At 39.2% G+C, this 12983-nt stretch overlaps 3 protein-coding genes and 1 long non-coding RNA gene across 8 annotated transcripts in view; 2 read left to right on the top strand and 2 right to left on the bottom strand.

The window, feature by feature from the left end:
- The first annotated feature begins 58 nt into the window (after window positions 1-58).
- LOC143895992 (protein-lysine N-methyltransferase SMYD4) lies at window positions 59-5100 on the top strand. Its single transcript, XM_077403536.1, has 4 exons — window positions 59-954; window positions 1787-2627; window positions 2835-3474; window positions 3548-5100. Exons 1-4 carry the CDS (start codon window positions 935-937, stop codon window positions 4045-4047), a joined length of 2001 nt encoding a protein of 666 aa, XP_077259662.1. The 5' UTR covers window positions 59-934; the 3' UTR covers window positions 4048-5100.
- On the bottom strand, window positions 1392-9520 carry Drp1 (dynamin related protein 1). 4 transcript variants are annotated; one of them, XM_077403525.1, is made up of 10 exons: window positions 9378-9520; window positions 7957-8781; window positions 6841-7405; window positions 6522-6769; window positions 5889-6419; window positions 5645-5809; window positions 5135-5432; window positions 4837-5048; window positions 4668-4767; window positions 1392-2472 (listed from the first exon to the last, which is right to left on the bottom strand). In XM_077403525.1, the coding sequence occupies exons 2-9, from the start codon at window positions 8056-8058 to the stop codon at window positions 4711-4713; spliced, it is 2178 nt and encodes a 725-aa protein (XP_077259651.1). In that variant the 5' UTR covers window positions 8059-8781; window positions 9378-9520; the 3' UTR covers window positions 1392-2472; window positions 4668-4710. The 4 variants fall into 4 exon arrangements, with proteins under 4 accessions (XP_077259651.1, XP_077259640.1, XP_077259657.1 ...); XM_077403514.1 differs by lacking the exon at window positions 1392-2472 and having other exon boundaries at window positions 4010-4767; XM_077403531.1 differs by lacking the exon at window positions 1392-2472 and having other exon boundaries at window positions 4010-4767; window positions 5135-5381.
- Bka (FCF1 rRNA-processing protein Bka) lies at window positions 9242-11540 on the top strand. 2 transcript variants are annotated; one of them, XM_077403581.1, is made up of 6 exons: window positions 9242-9381; window positions 9834-9913; window positions 10495-10577; window positions 10674-10745; window positions 10855-11164; window positions 11272-11540. In XM_077403581.1, the coding sequence occupies exons 2-6, from the start codon at window positions 9911-9913 to the stop codon at window positions 11410-11412; spliced, it is 609 nt and encodes a 202-aa protein (XP_077259707.1). In that variant the 5' UTR covers window positions 9242-9381; window positions 9834-9910; the 3' UTR covers window positions 11413-11540. The 2 variants fall into 2 exon arrangements, with proteins under 2 accessions (XP_077259707.1, XP_077259715.1); XM_077403589.1 differs by lacking the exon at window positions 9242-9381 and adding an exon at window positions 9424-9554.
- Window positions 9919-12983, bottom strand: part of LOC143896039 (uncharacterized) — a 57766-nt gene continuing 54701 nt past the window's right edge. Inside the window, exons 3-4 of the long non-coding RNA XR_013256539.1 lie at window positions 12241-12399; window positions 9919-10440 (exon numbers count right to left, since the gene is read on the bottom strand). This is a non-coding gene — a long non-coding RNA (uncharacterized LOC143896039). The remainder of the gene's footprint in view (window positions 10441-12240; window positions 12400-12983) is intronic.

Raw genomic sequence — 12983 nt, 5'->3', positions numbered from 1 at the left:
CTGTAAGGCATTTTCTGCAACCCGAAACGAGACGGACGTATAATTCGTTGGGCATTGGAAAGATATAAAGAGCGAAGAGATTACTCGATGTTCAGATTGCCTATAAACTCTAAATTAAATCGACGATTATATAACTCGACCAATAAAATCGCGGCAAAATTTCTAATTATATAATTTATTCTCAATCTTTTTTTAATCTTTCTTTTACGTATTAGATAATAAGATTAATAAATTCTATCCGTGTTAAAAAAATAAGAAAGACGTTCTAACAGCGATTTCAATTAAACTCCCATCAATTTAATCGACGATTAATTTAACCGACTGAATTGCTTGAAGCAAAATTTTTAAATTATATAATTTGCTGTTCCCCAAATCTTTTTTTTCCATACATTAAACGACAAAAAAAAAATTAATATCTTTGTTCATGTTAACAAAAAAGTACAAGTATCAATTGATAAGTTATAATCATAAGTTATCTTAAAAACACTCTTCCATTAAAAACGCGATTATTCACTATTTTGGAGAATCCAATTTAAATTTACTTCATAATTACTGCTTATAGAAACTACTTTGGTGTTGCGAAATGATAGCAAAAAAAATTGCAACAGTTATACATTATCTTGTATTACATTTGCTTTTCGTTTATCGAAAGTCGCGGCGGTTTCTTTTCCTTTGCTCAAGTACATTAATAATTCTTCTGCAAATGCATCTACACTCAATGGGCGGTTCCATCGATGCCCGGAGGAACGAGATTTTTGCTCAATTTTCTATAAACGAAAGCATCGAGCGCGTTTCGCAAGAGTGAACGCCAGTCAGCCTAATTTTAGAAATCCGTCGCATTCGTGTCTCTGTTTCGCGACGAGAAGGCAGATCCCGCCGATGTTTCGTTAAACGCACACAATCGATCGGTTCTGATAACGATTAGCGGTATATAATGTCTCTGACGAGAAAAGGGTAAGCCAGCTATACTTTTCGATCCCGGCTACGACAGGCTGTCCCACCTTCGTCCAGATTCGTTCCGAGTCGTTCTCCCCATTCGTTGCAAAACCGGGACAGTCCTCCGCCTAATGACAAATTCCACGAACGGTGCGCTACCGCAACCGCGGGCTGTTCGCTCGTACTCTATTTCTGTCTGTGATTAAATTTACAGAATTAAATTTAGAGAAACGATGAAAACACGTTCGTGGCTGCGACTCGACTCGTCTGCGAAAAATTGGAGTCGCCGTCTTGCGTTCGTCGTCTAATTTCGAAACATGAATTTTATGCATTAATTATTATATATGTTACATTACACGTATATTACGTGTATTATATATTACAAACACGTTCGCAGTAATGGACTTTAATATACAGACCACTCGGAAATATCTCCTATGTTTTTCGATAACAAGTTTTTCCAATAAATGATAGTAGAGGTCTCATACATTTCCTGGCGAAAATATTCCTACACAAATGATCATAACATGACATCAATTTCTGGAAAGAATATTATATCTTTCTGAATATCGTCGTTCTCATTGTATTTCTAATTAGTTATTCCGAGTATAATTCTCATTTCTACAAAGACGATTGTTTCTTCAGATCAAAGGTATGGTATAAATAAACACCGTTATCTTTATCTTCTTCATTTTTCGATATTATTCGTTTCAACAGCGCCGGCCATTTAAAAGAAATTAAGAATTTACATTTATTTCGTTGCAAAAACATATCGTTTTCTTTCGAATTTCGTATCAAGTGGAGCATTAAAAATTGGTTTTTTTTTTATCGTTCACCTGCTGTGTTACAGAAACATCACGCTCGATGAATTTCGTCGTGCCGTACATAACGCCGTCTCGCGGGAGGAGTCGCTCGCGACTCGATTGGCGAAGCTATCCGCGTCGGGCGACAGGCGAGGAATGGTCGGGATGCTTGTAGAAATGCCCTATGTGACGGACTTGAAACTGGGTGATTCGTACGAGGGTAAGGACGATGCACAGGCCGCGCGGCTGTACGAGAGATCGTTCGGGGCGACGATGGAGCCCAGAGACGAGCACGCGGAGGAGATTAAAACCTCTAATATTCTCACGCAAGCACTGTTTGCGGCTGGTGCGAACAGTAGAGTGTTTCTAGATGCGATCTGCGAGCGCGCTAGACGCTTCTACAGCCTGCGCGCTTACGCGAGCTGCCTGCGAGACTGTGACTGCATGTTGGCGCTTTCCGCGAGTCTCTATGACAACTCCGCGGAGAACGTTAAGTACTTCGTGCAACGTAGGAAGGAATGCCTTCAACTAGAGCGAGAGTGTTCCCGGAAGTTGGAAGCCACGTCCTCCAGAAAACGCGGCGCCCGTGGAAGAACATCTTCCACCTCCTCTTCCTCTTCTTCTTCCAGCAGCGCATTGCCCACCGTCGACGGCAAGCCGCACAGCTGTCTCACGAGCTGTTCGGATGGCGTTGAGCTGCGATTCGACGAGACCAGGGGCCGGCACCTCGTGGCTGCAAGAGACATCAGACCGGGAACTGTACTCATTGTCGACCGGCCGTTTTCCTTTAGCACGGATCCACCGGCTCTCGGCAGGAATTGTTTGCATTGCCATGCCACACTTAAATTAGAAGAGAGCGTTAGAATTCCGTGCCGTGATTGCCAAACAGTTAGTAGAGCGCATGATTTATATTTGCGCATGCCACGCATGCCACGCGCCATGTACATAGCGCCAGATCTGATTACCCATACCGTTGCCTGTTAGTTTCAACGTTAATTTGTTTATCTTTTTATTTTGACTTCCGGTGATTCTTCCTGCAATTTTTACAGATCCTTGGATATAAATTTTATATTGATTTTATATTGCGTTCTCCAGGTGGCCTTTTGCACAGAAACGTGTCGCAAAGAAGCGTGGGAAAAGTATCACCGATACGAGTGCTCAGTATTCAATTACTTTTTCAAAAATTCAAACAACGAACGTCAACAAACATCCTATCTCTTGCTGGCTTATCGTATGACGGTCACACAAGCGTTATCGCTATCAAACAGCGCTACATGCGTTTTGAATCCTGATTTCCTACGATGTCACGCTAACGGTAACGCAAAAGATAAATATGATGACATTGGCAAGGAATGCGCGGACTTGGGATCGAAGGAAACGTATAGTCCTCTCGATTACCGAACGGTGTTTCAATTGGAGACTCATTGCGCCGATGTCGAACCTAGCGTGAATCTCATTCGCGCCATCGAGGCGATCTTTCTTGCAAAATGCTTGATCTCGGTTTTGAACAAACTGGACGTCGTCTGCACGAGGGAGACGTTCGTTTCGTTAGCTGTAGCTATGCTGCACCATTTGCAGGCGATTAACTGCAACGCGTACGAGATCATCGAGAACGTCCACGACGAGGCAACGCGTGTCTGGGAGCCTAGGAACATCGGCGCGGCGATTTACACCACGGTCAGTCTCGTGAATCACAGCTGTTATCCCAACGTGGTTCGCCACTCCTATCCAAATGGTAAGCGATCAGGAACAAGCTGACCGTACAAATTGACGAAGAGATGAACAAAGTTCTAATTCTCACGTTACAGGAATAGTCGTGATCAGAGCATTGCGCTTCATCGGCAAAGGATGCGAGATACTCGATTGCTACGGACCTCACTTTCTCAGCGAGAGCAAATTGAACAGGCGTGAGTTCTTGTGGAAGAAGTATCGATTCCTGTGCGGATGCGACGCCTGCAAGCAGAACTGGAAACTTCCGCTACCCGAAACGACGTGTTACAAGTGCGCGGCGTGTTCGGAATCGACGGGTCTCTCGATCATGAACGCGAAAATGACGAATCATCGGTGCGCCAAATGTGAGAAAATGATTGAGTTGAAAAGAATCGAGAAGCAACTTCAAAAATCGATTCAAAAGAGACTGAGCGCCATCGCGAAAATGTACGAGGGGAATTACAGAGACGCGATGCCTCTGTTATTCGAGCACGCGGACTTTGTCAACAAACACTTGGCTGAACCGAATATCGAAGGTATCAAAACAGAACAATGTATCGTCCAGTGTTACAATTCTCTTGGCTCTATTTCTGTGTAACACTCCCTTAGTCGGTTTATAACAATTATTATAACAATTATTTATAGTGAAATTATTTCAATTTATTCTACAGCTTTGTGAAAAACGCGGCACAATTCACTAGGAATAGATACTTCCAGTTTTCTATTCCTGGAAAGAAAAATTATGCAAACAGCATAACTAAAAAATACACAGAACAATGATCCTCAATCGCACTCTCATTTACGATCACTGTAACGCGAGGCAATGCAACATTAGACTAAGTAATCAAGAAACATAATTCCGTGGTAAAATGCGTGATACAAAACGAGTTATTCAAGAGTTAATCAATTCAACGATTTATAATCATAGGTCATCGGCATCTATATAGAATGCCGAAGATAATAAAAAATCGTGCCCGAATTACATCTCTTGAATCGAATAACCCGGTTGCACAAACGCGTATTTTATGTACGATATACCTCCTTCATGCTCATACTATAAAAACGGGTGACATAACGTATCAGGACCACTGCTTCTCAATAGCGATACATATTCCTCACTTGCGTGAGAAAGACAAGAGTTATGTACAGTAATTTCATCATATACCTTGGTAAAGTACATCCTTTAACTCAATTCATTAAAACACAGAGATGTAATACCTAAATTCAACTAGAATCCGGTGATGACGGTTTAGGCATTTGATTACCACATGTGCGTTTCTCTAATTTCGCTAATGATGTGACCTGCTTGAGTCAATGCCTGTGGAATCAGAGCAATCGTTAGAGATCAATTATTATAAAGAGGCTTTGCAGTTAACTTTTTACGTACCTTAAGCATGTCTGCTGTTTCTTTACGCCTAACAGCGATGTGTTCGCTCTCAATCAACAAGGCCTCAGCCTGATCTGATTTGTACAAATGTGTGACAAGTTCGCTTTGTAAATTATCTTTCACATAGTTGACTAGGAAATGCATAACAGCCTTTGGTACACTATCCTGGATGGATTTCCGTACAATATAAAAGTACGATCTTATGAGCCTTTCTGCGAACAACGAAAGAAAGAAGACAATTGAAATTAAAGTTTGTTGACATAATGTTCATGACTTTTAATACGATACACTTCCTTACCGATAATATCACAATCCCGTTGCTCACGATCGCTAAGTTTTCGAGATGTCTGTATCGGTACCGCCGGGAGCAGATTCACCGGTTTTTGTTGCGGGGATGCTTTTTGCAGTTCGATCGCTGGATTCGGGGAGTTACTATTTTCACGCATTCTAACTGGAGAACCATCCGCGGAACTAGTCGACTCCGTTCTTCCCTGTAGTAAGCTACTTAGCAGCCAGTTATTTTGCTGTCCTTGCTGTTCTCTAATCTGATTGGAAACAGAGTTCATCTCATCTTGATTATCGACTGATTTTACAATCTGTTACAAATACATTTTACTATTAGATGCAAACACGACGCGAGAAAGTAGAAGTGGCCCGGATAAAATGTTGAATAAACTGATGAACATGCAAACGTTGCTATCCACATTTAAATCATTATTCTTGAAAGAATAACTTTATCGATGAATTAAAAGATAATAAATTGGTATAAATTTCACAAAAACGACACTAAATGGAGATTATTACTTACGTCATTAGTAATTATAGTATTGGATGCTGAAGTTAATCGTTTGTTGTGCCTCAAGTGATCTACATCAGTATCTTTCAGTAAAGATGACACAAATGCTGCATCTTTGTGAAAGTCGGGATGCTTAGTGTTAATGTATGCCAATTCTATGGCAACCAAGTTCTCTACCTTTTATTTAAGAAATCAAATCGGCATGTGAGTATGAAGAACGTGTTACGGATACGTATACTCAGTGAATATAATTTACCATTGAATTGGTAGGTGGAAGTCGTCTACGTAGCAAATGCGTGACAACATCGACGATACGCTCGTGCAATTTAGGGAAACGTAGTATCTCCTGTTGCACTTCAGTACCACAATGCTGTATTATACTCTGCAGTTCTTCGTGCACAAGCTCTACGCACCGTAACGAAGGATCCTCCAACTTTCGTATTTGCCGTTTAACTAATAATTCAAAAGAAACTTCTGGCACAAAGAGAGCCGGTCTTGGACCGGTTGCATTGCGAATAGCGGTCAATATGTCACCTTTACTGAGATCTGCCAGTGGATTAATCGAATCGAGCGTTTTACCAAACGCCTCGTGAAATATATAGCAAATGCGAGCGCCGCCGCACAGCGCGGTGGTGTCTATGTTTCTCGCCGTTCCCTCTATCGTAGCGCAATAGCTGTTCGCAAACTTCGTAATGATCTGTAGCAAGGTTTGGCTTTTGTCTTCGACATCTCCACCATAGGAATTAAGCAAGGTTTGATACTGCCCGACCATCGTATTCACTCTGTTCTGTTTTCAAAAAACACAAGTTCTACCAAATTATGCTTACTTCGGTAGATTAGATTCTAGCTATATCCTACAATTCGACAATTCTACTATTAATATTCTTACCTTCAACTCTGGCAAACAATCCCTAATATGTTGCATAAGTAAACGATTAAGAGTTTTTGCCAAGTAAGGAGTGCCGTTTCTGTTAGCCAAAGTTGGATATTTACGTTGCAAGAATGTAGCTTCGTCCTTCAACGCTTCCTTAATACTCTTGTTATTCATTATATCTTGCTGAGAACGATTGACTACACCGATAATACCCAATTTTACCGGAATGACTCTGCCACATAGAATATCTATAGCGTCAGTTCCTAAAAGAAGAGAAACAATGTACGCGTACAATCGGTTGTCTTTGACAAATTCGAAACCGTGGAAAATTTACCAGCATCCATGAGATCTAATTTTGTAACGACCGCCAGCGTTCGTCTGCCATCTGGATCAACGTCTTTGCTGAACTTTAAACTCTCGCTCGTAGCCATGTCAGTATTGGCAGTGACAACTGCTAAAATTATAGAGTTTGGACTACATATGTACTTCGATACGAGCTCACGTATCTGAGACTCGATGTCTTCCGGCTGGTCACCTACTGGCACTTTCGTAATACCAGGTAGGTCTATAAGCGTCAGATTGACGACGGACGTCGAATATATTTTAAGATTAATTGGTTCTGGACAGATTCCTTTGTTAGCCCCAGCCATTCTGTCAGTTTCGGCCTCGATCTCCATGCGAATGTCATCGAAATCCTTGTAAATCCTGTTCTTCGTGTGCAGAAACATTCCCCATTCCTCCAAGTCCAGGGTGCCATTCTCGGCGCTTCTGTGTTCTCGATCGTCTCTCGGCGTATATACAAGTTGCAGTATTAACGGACGTCGCGTGACGATACCGGTCCCTCGCGGTAGAAAAGAACGGCCCACCAAGCTCTCTATTACAGATGACTTCCCTGAACTCTGAAAAATTCAATATTTGCTTTTACATTGTATTCGACAATACCCTTGGATCATCTTTCGAGTCACTTGGACTCTTCACGATTGGAATAATACGAAAATTTCTTTGAGAATGGCTATCCAAATGTGGCAATATTTGCCTCTTAACTGATTATAAACGAGTAAAAGTAAACATGCTTAAGGAAACCGTAAGGTTCAAGCAAGCTACGACATTATTTTCCTCAATTCTAACACCGACGGGCGGTAAGCAACTTACAACGAATAGACTGTCGTTGTTACATTGTTCGTAACAAAGAAAAAAAATTCGAATGCTCGTCGACAAAATTCAAATGTCCAACCGTCGCTAGATCCGCTCCTTTCGAGAGATTGCACCCTTTCTCTCTCTCTGTCGAAATTTTCTCTCTTACCGGAGAGAAGTCACATATTTCGTTTGATCTTGAGAGCAACGAGGGTAGCAAAGTCCAGGTGAAAGGGGCGGACCTGCCGTTTCATTGTTATCGCGGTTCGGCTCGGGTTTGGCCGCGGCCGCGGGCCGAAGAAAGACTCCGGCTAACCTGCGTGCCCAGAACGACGATCTGCGGCAGTTGCAGCGCGGTAGCGCCGACGGTGTTGAACACGTCCTGCAGCTTGTTTATCACAGGTATCAGGGCCTCCATGGTGGTGCGGATGGAGCGACGACGAAGCCTCCGCGCGTCGCGTCGACGGAGCGAATCGATCGGGACGACGGTCGGTCGGTTTCGGTCACGAAGCGTTCGAGTAACGCAGAACGCAGAACGCTCTCGCGCTCCTCTTTCTTCTCCGCCCCTCGACCCGCGCTCGACCGTTCGGCTCTCGTCTACAATAGTCTACAGTCTACATGCGTCGCGTCGCGACTCCGTGACGGAAGCGGATATTTCGATTTCAATGATTGACGATGATGCGCCGAATGACCGTAAACTCAACTCGAGATAACTCTACCGCCACGATTCCGCAGCAGAATGATGCACACCTGATTCCGTATTCCGTCACCCCTTCCTTCTGTACTCCATACCGCGACACACGCGTGCGCGTACATACACATACGCACGATACTTGTCCATGTCCATACTTGTCTTTGTCTGCGATACTCGTCGCGCGCGTATGCGTATGTATACCGTCGTGACGGCATGACGCGCGCATCCATTGTTTCGATTCCCGCCTCTTTTTCGAGCCATCTGTTCGCTCTTCGCTCTCGTTCGAGGGGAAACTATATATACTCAATATTCAGAATTGTTTCTCGCGACGCGTACGAGCACGTAAATCCATTGTTCCGATTCCGCCTTCGGTCGCCCTCGTTCGAAGGAAATCTTTGAATCGTTTTCAATTTATGATTATATATGCATTCCTCATTCCAATCTCTTCTGTAACAGATAAACATTAATTACTTTATTGTTCCGTGTATCCTCTAAAATGTCTTAAATGTCTAAATGTTAGTGTATATAGCGCGCCGCCGCGCCTTATCTGACGGCTTCACAAAAAATGCCGATCTCCTATTCTTCTAGTAAAATCGCATGGAGATGTAAATGTTCTTCGTTTGTTTAAATTGTCCCTGAATAACCACGAGTAATCAATTCAGAATAATCTCTTTACAAAATAATTAAACGACTCGCTTAATTCGAGAGTTCTTTGAGTCGCGGCTGCAATCCATATATATCCATTTTTTTAAATTTTTATAACGTAATCGAAATTTCTACAGTGACGTATCAATTTTTGCTCCGTGTTGTGAGATATAATTGTAAATGTGCGACGCATGTCTAAAAATGCGTTCCAAAATGTATTTAGAACAATTAGAACAAATTTATATTAGTTTGCTGGATTCGCCGCCGAACTGCGCCGAACCGAAACGCCGCGCATGTAGCAGTTTCACAACTCACGATTCACATATTCACATTACCGCGCTCACAGGTTTACAATTGTTCACATAAGCGAGATTTAGGGAAAATAGCGGTATACGTACAGAGGTTGTGTTGAATTTTTGCTCTAATTTTTCCTCTTTTTGTTCTCTTTTGCTACAAACAGGAAGATTTTCTATCCTGTTTCCTTTCTTTCTGGAGCTTCCTTCGGGTTTAGGTGTGTCTTCGACTTCTCCTTCAGGTTGCATTGCTCCAAACAGATTTTTCAGTTAATAGACTAAGTATGTACATTAAGTAAGAAAGACAAGAGATTTATATGATCCTATGGATAAGTTGAAGGCACCTTAAATTTCCACCGTCTAGTAAAACTCTATAAAGAAATGTTCTCTTTTTTGCTTCTAACCTAACCTAACCTAACAGTCGTCGCTCACATGTGCTTTTCATACAGTGAAATTCTTCTGTAACTCCGACTAAATTTCGATTAATTTAATCAGTGACTAATTAAACGTAGAACTGTTCATCACAAAATTTCTAACTGTATGATTCTTGTTTGATTACAGATTTTGAATTCGTTATTATAATTTTTCCAAAAAGGATTTAAGGACTTAAGGATACACACACGTTCGCAGAAAATATAATGGTAAGAGCATTTTTTAAAAAAGTACATGTATATTCTACCAGATAAATTAAATTATTAATGTCCACTTGTCAATGTGTAGTTGATCTATCAATGCAGATTAATCTTGATCGGTAAAACTAAGTTCTCAAGAATTAGGAAAAGATAAAAAGAGCAAGTTAAATTGAGATTAAAGTTAATCTACATTGAGATAGAAATAGACATTGTAATCATGCATTTTTGGAGGGTGTATAGAAAATATGAGTTCAAGTCGGCAAAGCAGTTAACTTGCTCGTTGAGCGAATGCATTAAATGATAATTGCATTTTTGTAGCAATTAGCTTAGTCGCATAACGTTATTTATCTTCTAGCTACAGATTTCTAGCTAGATTTAGTTTATTGTAAGTTACGTTTTTTTTTTAAACAAATGTTAATATAAATGTTCTCTTAGATTATATTACGTCGAAAATATACTCAACGATGTACAAGTTGCTGTTTGTACATAACATTTGCTCCGCAAGCGAGTAGCTGCTTCGTTGTTTTGAACATGTCCTGTGAAGTGTGAATATTATTGTATAATACTTGTTATGAAATTACGCGTTACAGGGGAAAAATAAGAAAACCCGTAAAGTTGTGATGCAGAGATTTGCTCAGATGAAAAGGATGATTAGTCTGAGCGATTCGCGAATGTAAGTTAATGTACCGTATGATCTTCGACAAGTCATTGTTATAACTTTGTAAATCATATGCGAAAAAAATTAAAACGGATTTTTTTTTATATATAGAAAACCAGAGAAGCGGCTGCCGTCAAAGAAAACTCCGAAGGAAGATAAGACTAAAATAAAAGTCACAGAAGTGTAAGTAATGTTACATATAATCTGACATTTTATATTATTTCTAACAGAAGTATCTTTCTGCGTGATATTACTAAATTCTTATTTATCATAAAGTATTTGTTTCTTTCAGGCCACAACAATCCTCCGCATTATTCTTCCAATATAACACGCAGCTTGGACCGCCGTATCATATTTTAATTGACACGAACTTCATTAACTTCTCCATTAAAAACAAATTAGATATAATACAGAATATGATGGAATGCCTCTATGCAAAGTGTACGCCGTATATAACGGATTGCGTAATGGGCGAGTTAGAGAAGCTTGGACAGAAGTATAAATTGGCATTGAGAATCATCAAGGATCCGCGATTTGAAAGGTTAAAATGTATGCATAAGGGAACCTATGCAGATGACTGTCTTGTGAACAGGGTAACGCAAGTAAGTATTAGTTGCAAGATCTTATTGTAGTAACGATTCTTTTAGATGTAATATAAATTTATCTTATTGACGATAGAATTCAAAATTGTGTGTTATTATTATTTCAGCATAAGTGCTATATCGTTGCAACAAATGATAAAGATTTGAAAAGAAGAATACGGAAGATACCAGGTGTGCCAATAATGTATATATCTCAACACAGATTTACGATAGAAAGGATGCCAGATGCGTATGGCGCACCCAAATAATAGTATAATTTATTGATACCTTTTTTAAATACGCATCTTTTTGTATTAAACATACACAAAGATGTGCATTTTGTTAATAAAACTTGTAATACACGTCATGTGTTGGAATATTATTTATTTAAAGAGAATTTTAGTTATTTATTTTTCTTAGATACTCCCAACAGGAATATTTAATCGAAGTAAAGATTGTTTAATTTTTAGGATATATATTTTTCAGTACCAAGCCCACGCGTAAGTCAAAGGAGCATGCAAATAATAAATCTCCTTCGTATTAGCTGTGCAGGCTAAATTTTATCAAATTCTATTGTGGCAGTGATAAGACACACACATTTTTATTAAAATATTATACTAATATTGTCATGATTATTTTTCTTATTTGACTTTATCTTATAGAATAATCCAACAAATGTTTTTGTACAAAATAATCGCGTCCTCTCTTAACAGCAATAACAAATTTCTCTACGTTAGTACCGAGTAAATTATATGTGTATATATATATATATATATATATATATATATATATATATATATAAACACACACGAACGCATATTTATGTATGCGCGCGCGTGTTTTATAACGTATTACGATATAATATATAAATTATAATCAATTTATATTTATAATACTCATAAAATTAATTTTTATAAACGCGAACACATTTATAATATTATAAATCCAATTGTATAATAAATTCTTGTAATTCTTATTTTTTTACGAAATCGTATACGTAAACGAGGCCAAAAACAGGAGCAAAACGATCGGCTGCGTATTTATGCCGAGGCACGCCCACAAAATAAGCTATTAGGACATTTCTGCCAATTTCTTACCCTCTGTATCCTCGAGAAGCTCGTTCGCTCTATTGCGAAAAGTAATCGTGCTCGATGTCGACAATTTTGTACACCCACGTGGAGGAACGATCGGATTTCTGCAATGCGATGTTGCAATCTGTCAGTCCGCTCTATGAAATCTCATGCCGCGAATTTTTCCTGCAAAAGACAGTAATTTAAATGTCTGAGTTATATAAGATATTATTTGAGTTCGTGACTAAATATTATTATATATATATATAAATAATAGACATAATAATTATTTGCATTGTATAATAAAATATATAAATATAATAAAATTGTTGGATATATAATATAAATTTTGTAAGGTTTTTGTATTAATATTAATTTGTATTGTATTAATATTGCAAACATATGTATATATTATACAATAATTTATATATAAATGCTTTTTATTATAAAAAAAAAAAAATATTACGTATCACGGGCATTCATCGTGAGTATTTAAAAAATATTATTTATAAGCACATTATATACATATTTATATATTTAAATAAATAGATTTTATTCATCATATTATAGATAGTTCAACAGAGTTTGCGTGATATTGTCAACGATACGGATACGAGGATTCATATAATCACTCTCCTCAATCAAGATCGTATATCGCGATCTTCAGGTTTCGAAAAGCTCGATATATGCGAGGATTAATGTAATTGATGATTTCGGCGCACAAAGTGTCACGGCTTTTCTACATCCGGATAAATGTCGGGATTCCTGCG

The sequence above is a fragment of the Temnothorax americanus genome, unplaced genomic scaffold (genome assembly GCF_048541705.1).
Source record: "Temnothorax americanus isolate GAGA-0224 unplaced genomic scaffold, ASM4854170v1 Scaffold1, whole genome shotgun sequence".
In the NCBI taxonomy this organism is placed as follows: domain Eukaryota; kingdom Metazoa; phylum Arthropoda; class Insecta; order Hymenoptera; family Formicidae; genus Temnothorax; species Temnothorax americanus.
Note: the sequence above shows the minus strand (reverse complement) of the source record. Positions and strands in the feature narration are given on the sequence as shown.

Excerpts from the sequence above, each read along its gene's own strand:
- LOC143895992 (XM_077403536.1), top strand. The coding sequence starts at position 935 with ATGTCTCTGACGAGAAAAGG. Across the intron at positions 955-1,786 it reads ATGTCTCTGACGAGAAAAGG|AAACATCACGCTCGATGAAT; the intron begins GTAAGCCAGCTA and ends GCTGTGTTACAG. Across the intron at positions 2,628-2,834 it reads CGTGCCGTGATTGCCAAACA|GTGGCCTTTTGCACAGAAAC; the intron begins GTTAGTAGAGCG and ends TGCGTTCTCCAG.
- Drp1 (XM_077403525.1), bottom strand. The coding sequence starts at position 8,058 with ATGGAGGCCCTGATACCTGTGATAAACAAGCTGCAGGACGTGTTCAAC. Across the intron at positions 6,770-6,840 it reads ATTAGATCTCATGGATGCTG|GAACTGACGCTATAGATATT; the intron begins GTAAATTTTCCA and ends CTCTTCTTTTAG. Across the intron at positions 4,768-4,836 it reads AAACAGCAGACATGCTTAAG|GCATTGACTCAAGCAGGTCA; the intron begins GTACGTAAAAAG and ends CTGATTCCACAG.
- Bka (XM_077403581.1), top strand. Across the intron at positions 10,746-10,854 it reads AAAATAAAAGTCACAGAAGT|GCCACAACAATCCTCCGCAT; the intron begins GTAAGTAATGTT and ends TGTTTCTTTCAG. Across the intron at positions 11,165-11,271 it reads TTGTGAACAGGGTAACGCAA|CATAAGTGCTATATCGTTGC; the intron begins GTAAGTATTAGT and ends TTATTATTTCAG.